At 38.8% G+C, this 5,973-nt stretch overlaps 1 protein-coding gene and 1 non-coding gene across 3 annotated transcripts in view; one reads left to right on the top strand and one right to left on the bottom strand.

Annotated features, from left to right (window-relative positions):
- Nucleotides 1–235: 235 nt before the first annotated feature.
- On the bottom strand, nt 236–307 carry trnat-cgu (transfer RNA threonine (anticodon CGU)). The gene has a single exon. It is a non-coding gene; the product is annotated as a tRNA-Thr (tRNA).
- A 4,402-nt stretch (nt 308–4,709) lies between these two features.
- Nucleotides 4,710–5,973, top strand: part of LOC116391587 (polycomb protein suz12-A) — a 12,041-nt gene continuing 10,777 nt past the window's right edge. Inside the window, exon 1 of one of the 2 annotated variants that reach the window (XM_031862329.1) lies at nt 4,710–5,432. In XM_031862329.1, the coding sequence (XP_031718189.1) occupies nt 5,243–5,432 (190 nt within the window). In that variant the 5' untranslated portion in view covers nt 4,710–5,242. The remainder of the gene's footprint in view (nt 5,433–5,973) is intronic. The other variant, XM_031862330.1, reaches the window with a different exon arrangement.

Here is a 5,973-nt window from a genome sequence, read left to right as displayed (position 1 = left end):
ATTCAGCCACAACAATGGACTGTATTAGAAAACCCTTCACTACAAATATTGAATTCGTTTTTTTGTGGCTTAACAATCGATAATTAACACTTTTTGTATGTTTCCACAATTATGTGACTTTCACATTATAGTATAACCATGTGTGTATGCGATAGAATAGTATTTATTATATATAATCTAAGTGTAGGCCCAGTCTGTCCTAAAAAAAATGAGATAATTGGTCGTCACAGCTGACAGGCACGGACGGGGTTCGAACCCGCGATCTTCGGTTTACGAGACCGACGCCTTACCACTTGGCCACCGCGCCTGGCAGTGTAGATGGGTCGCGTTGAGGCTTGAAGAAGTGCCTACTAGTTAATTCTAGGGAAGCAAACTCAGTTGTTATTACACACTATTTTAACTTTCGTTACAGCAAACGAGCTGCTAATCGCACTTTCACGGAAACTAAAACGTTTTCTATTTGTTTTCCATAAGCACTCTTTAGCAATCGGCAAAACGCCGATTTCCTGTTTCCTTTTTTCCGCCAGGTTTTTATTTTTTTATTTTTTTGCTGGCGGGAATGGGCTTCCATAGGCTTCCATACTGATGAGATGTGAACCTATTAAAATAAAAACCCAGCAAATGTCCTGAGGGATTACAAAATGTATTAATTATGTTTTTGAAGTCTGGACTAAATGAAGCCGACGTGAAGTTCAGGCGTACCCATCATGCAACGCGCGAGAGAAGCGGAATCTCGATCGAGAACACACCCGGAAGTAGATAACAAAGCGTCCAACGGCGGATCGGATTTCAATATTTCTGCTGAAACATGAAAACAACTAAATATACAACGATGACGTGAGTGCCGAATGTTCGTTCATCGGACGATGCGAAGATTGTGCGATCCTTTTAAATCAGTAAAGTAGCTCATGCTGTAAGTAACGCGAATTAGTTAAAAAGCAGTGCTAGTCTGGCAGGAACACATCTGTGTGTGAGCTAATGCGTTAGCTTGCTAGCAGAAGATGACTTTAATAACGCTGATTGGTTATTTTATAAACGCCAGATACATTATTTTGATCATGCATATCAAACTACTCCTGGTGATGCCAGTGTGTAAGATTACACTGATGTTTATGTGTTATTGTCACATATGTAATAGCGTTCCAGATAGCCGTGTAACTCATGCCAGATTGTGTTTACAAAACATGGAATTATATAAACTCGTGCTGATCATCAAATTAACGTATGACGCAAAACATGAAATGATAATTCTTACACGACATTGTGAGCCGTTCTTCAATTCGGCATATAAAATAATATCAGTGTGTAGAGTTTAAGCTTCATATTGCTGATAATTATATATTAATATTAATAATCATAATAATATTAATGGGCCTTTTGATGTTCAAATGAATGATTTAGTGTGATTAAAGGTCTTGTTTTACATATTTTCGATGTGATTTTTGCACACTTATCGTGTTTGGGAAATCTGAAAAATGTATATCAATCTATCTTCCAGACCACTGCTATAAGAAGCAGGTAAACAAAGCATTAAAACAACGAAACCATATACAAGCAGTGTCATAAGTGTACTTTCAGTGTCTCTGAAGGACTAGACTGCTGTGACCTTTTAAGTTTTCCTCTGCTAAACATGATTCAATTAGATTTCTGTAAGTTACTCAAGCGTTTTAATGTCACAGACCGTGTTGCCCTTCACATACATACATCATCGCTCAGAGGCTTAATGGAAACTGTCTTGTGTTCCAGTCTTTGACAGAGTCTGATCTGCTGCTGCTGAGACCCCCCACCACCACCACCACCACCATGCCGCTGGTGTTGGACGCAGTGTGGGCGCTGTGGAGCATCGGAGCCGGCATCTACGACTACTTCCATACCAGTGCCATGGAGGAGAGGATCCACACGCTGGAGAATGTCCTCTCCATCCACCAGTTTTTGATCGTGGGCCTGTCGGCAGGCCTCATCCTGCTCATAACCTACATACTGTGGAGAAAACACTGAGACCCCCACGGACTGAGTGGTGGTTTCCCATCCTGATGCTGTCCAGAGGGACAGTTTGGATTATGTGACTGCGTTTAGGACATCCCAAATGAGGTGAGGAGCCCTGATGGGACAATGAGGACCCTGAAAACCGGTCCGGTACTCTTTGGGTTCTGGGCACTGTGGGGTCCGTTCTGTCCGTCTGTCTCTGGTGTTTTGGATGTAAAACTAATACAAAATCACAAGGCAACTTTGCACTTTGACGTCTCTGAAATGATGCCATTGATTTAATAATTAATAAATAGTACATAAATGTATCCCCGTGTGTGTGTGATGAGGGGCGGAGACGTTTGGTCAGCGGAGACACTTTACAATTTAAAACTTTGGTTGTTTTTTTAACCGCTTTATCCCAAACATCACAACGTATAATTACCTGGAGATCAACTGTTTTCTCATGTTTACAAATGTTCTCATCTATTTTAATTCATCCAGCAGCATTACCTGTACTCAGGTAATTCTCTCATTTTCTTCGCAAATTAACTGTAGATACGCCCGTTTCATCCGGAGATATTTCGATTTTTAACTCCACCGAACAGAAGAAAACAGTTAAATCTTTAGCTTTGGATATTCGGCTTAATTCTTCCAGCACTAGAATTTTAAAGATAAAATAGTTTTCTTCTCTAATAAGTTTTTAACGGGATATAAATGACAACATTTGACTCCTTTTCATCCTTATCCAGGTGAGGAGATGGAGGTCGAATGGGTTTTGTGTGTGTTTAATTTGCTTGTTTCCAGTCTGTCCGCCACGTTTCTTGTGTCATGTTTTTAATAGAAATGATCTCATGATTTCATCCAAATATTGTCCACTTTAACGACTGTATCGTGCTAACTTTCTGGGGTTCGTTGTCTACGATGTGCACTGTTGCTCTGACAAACCACTACCATGGCTTCTGTTAAAGGGAATATGTTTGAATAATAAATTATAACTAAAGTCCAAGCTGTGTGTGATTTTAATTAGAACCCTTTTGTTCCCCGTCAGGATTTCATGTCAGTTTTTGTGTTAAATAATTCACAATGCAGAGAACTTTACTGGTGAATAAAAAGTCATTTTAAAATCTGTAAATCTGCTTCCATTTTGTACTTAAAAAATATATTTTATATTAAATATGAAGAAAAGCAGAAGATCAGTAGAAAACACGAGAAGGAGAAAAAAGTCTTGAGAACGTGAGATGGAAACGTACAGGAACAAGGCTTCAGCTATGCCATTACATTCATACTCATATTTATTCTGGTGCAATAATTACATTTATTCTAGTGCAATAATTAACTTTTTTGTGCAATAATTACATGTATTCCAGTGCAATAAATACTCCTATTTCAGTGCATTGTACTCATTGTTACACTGTATTTATTTATTTTACTGATTATTTTATAACATTTAAAGTTTGCTGAAGTCGTGTTGTTTGTGTGCTGTTTTTCCCCGAGTTAAATTGCACTGATCAGGAGTAGAGCTCCTAATTGTAATGACAATAAAGGCTTTCTATTCTAAAGGGGTATGATGATGGTAGAAACATCACAGAGCTAGTTCCCTCTCCAAAAGTCTGCACAACATTCTGCACGTAAAGCTCCTTCAGATTGACATTTCAACATCAAAAAGCAGGAGCCCACTCACAGACTCTGGTAGCTGGAGGTATTGAGTAACACGGTGGAAATATCTCACCAGTGAGCTATTTTAGTCCTCATTATGTTTTGGGGTCAGTGGTTTAGTCATGTGCCGACTGCTCTGTGCTCACCCTGAACCAAGATTAGCACCATGTATCATCTCTTTTAAACATTTTATGTTTATATTTCAACATGAAAATTGAACTTGTTATAAATGTATATTTGAGCAACTACAGTGCAAACAAACAAATGATGAAATTAAACATTTAATTGAATGATATACACACTAATTTACTCTTCTGTTCATTTGTAATTTCAACAGTTTGAGTTTTAAATAGGAGATGTAATAATTAGTGCTGATACCAGCAAGAAATCCTCTCCATGGAACCGATACTTCAAGACTATTAAACTCAATCAATCAGTGGCTTTGGATGCTTCCAATTGGCATTAATTTCAACTGGCGAATTTCTCAAAATGAATGTATTTTTAATAAATCATTTGTCTTCAAAGAAAAAAGAAAATCCGAGGAAAATTATTTTGATCTGGTCTTACTTTAAACTTTTTATTTCATAAACAGCTATTTGATTTCTCTTGAGTTATCAAGGTATTTGTGTTTATTTTTAATTAAACTTAGTGTCTGCCCTTATTTAGACTTGTCTCGCCATGCTGCGGGCGGCAAATGTGCCTCTGCCTAGACTGGCCAACATTCCCACCAATGAGAGCTCTGGATTTCACAAACAAGCACGGCGATTGGGTAGAGCTGTTAGAAGGCGGGATCTTTCAACTCATAAGAAGCTTCAAGGTATATTTCACAAGTTGGCGAAGTTAGGGCAAAAAACCCGGAAGTCATATATAATACATCTTCAAAATAAAAGCGTTTGATCGCTCGAGATTACATTTTTAGATAACTTATGCTTAATATAGTAAGTGTTTCCATTGGAATGTCTTTCTGATATCGATATAGGTACCCGTGTTACACAAAAACGTGTTTCTCCCAATTTTGAATTTTAATTAAAATGTATTTTGAAAATACAAAACCGGATAACCACTGGACTATTTTGTGTAGCTTTTCCTGTACCGCTGTGACCCAACTTGCCAACAGGGCGCCAGGCGAGATATAATGCGATTTTTTGTGAAATTATGGCATCGAACCTACTGAAAACGTGTGTCATTGCCGAGTTCAATCAGTTATCGCTTGGGTAGCAGCTCGAGAGTTATCGATTAGTGCATTTAAGAGCGCCCGGACAATGCTATCCAGTTAGCCCCGGGGTTGTTGCTAACTGGCTACGGAAGTTAGCCAGTTAGCCGCGTCCGCTTGCCGTAGGCTGAATTTCTTGTTTCGCGCATTTCAAAAAGCCTGTTCGCCGACCTCTTGTCACCATTTAGCCGGCTAGCTAAACGGAAACATTAAGATTGCAACGCGTAGCTTCACCAATTATAAAATAGAGAAAAGACTGAAACTTCCATAACTATTCGCTTTTAAAATGGAGAGTCGGCTGTGTTTGTAGCCTAAGCGGCTGTTTTTTTCCTGCAAACACAAAGGAAGAGGACCTGAGTTCTGGTGGTAGGACAGTTTCTTTGGTACATTTTTTTGTTTTTGCCAATGGCTCCACAGAAGCAGGGCTCCTCAGGTGGAAGTTTTGGTTCTGGAGGTAAAACCAACGGGTTATACCAGTCCTCCGCCTCCTCTTCCTCCTCCTCTTCTTCCTCTTCCTCTGCGATGGCTGCAGCCAAGAAGCCCAACATGCAACTCATTCAAGCCGACCACGAGTTGTTCCTGCAGGCCTTCGAGAGTGAGTTGTCGCTGCTGCTGTCATCGTGTTGCACGTGTGTGAAGATAAGAGTGTTGATTTAAGGTCACGGGAACTTTAACGGATCGTTTTACTTCAAACTTTACCTCTAGTCAGAGATGGAAGAAGTATCCTTTACTGCAGGAAAAGTACTCCACTACAAGTAAAAGTCATGCACAAAACCTTACTCAAGTAAAAGTATACAGTATGTATGTATGCAAGTATTTATAGCTAAATGTACTTAAAGTACACGTTTTGATCGATAATTAAAATGTTCTCTATTAGTGTTTTTATTAATATATAAGATGGTTCTGGATTATTACTGTGTATGTTGCACTTTACTGCTGTAGATGTTTAAGTTTATGAGGATTATAATTACTTCAATTTATCAGAGATACGTGGTTTTCACAGGACAGTCTGGGGAAGAAAAGTGTCATCTGAAAAGTAACTTTAGAGAAATGTAGTACAGTAAAAAGTACAATATTTACCTCTGAGATGTAGTACAGTAAAAAGTACGAGATTTACCTCTGAGGTAGTACAGTAA

This window comes from Anarrhichthys ocellatus, unplaced genomic scaffold (genome assembly GCF_004355925.1).
Source record: "Anarrhichthys ocellatus isolate YVR2014 unplaced genomic scaffold, GSC_Weel_1.0 scaffold26, whole genome shotgun sequence".
Lineage (NCBI taxonomy): Eukaryota > Metazoa > Chordata > Actinopteri > Perciformes > Anarhichadidae > Anarrhichthys > Anarrhichthys ocellatus.
This window is presented reverse-complemented; position numbering and strand designations above follow the sequence as displayed.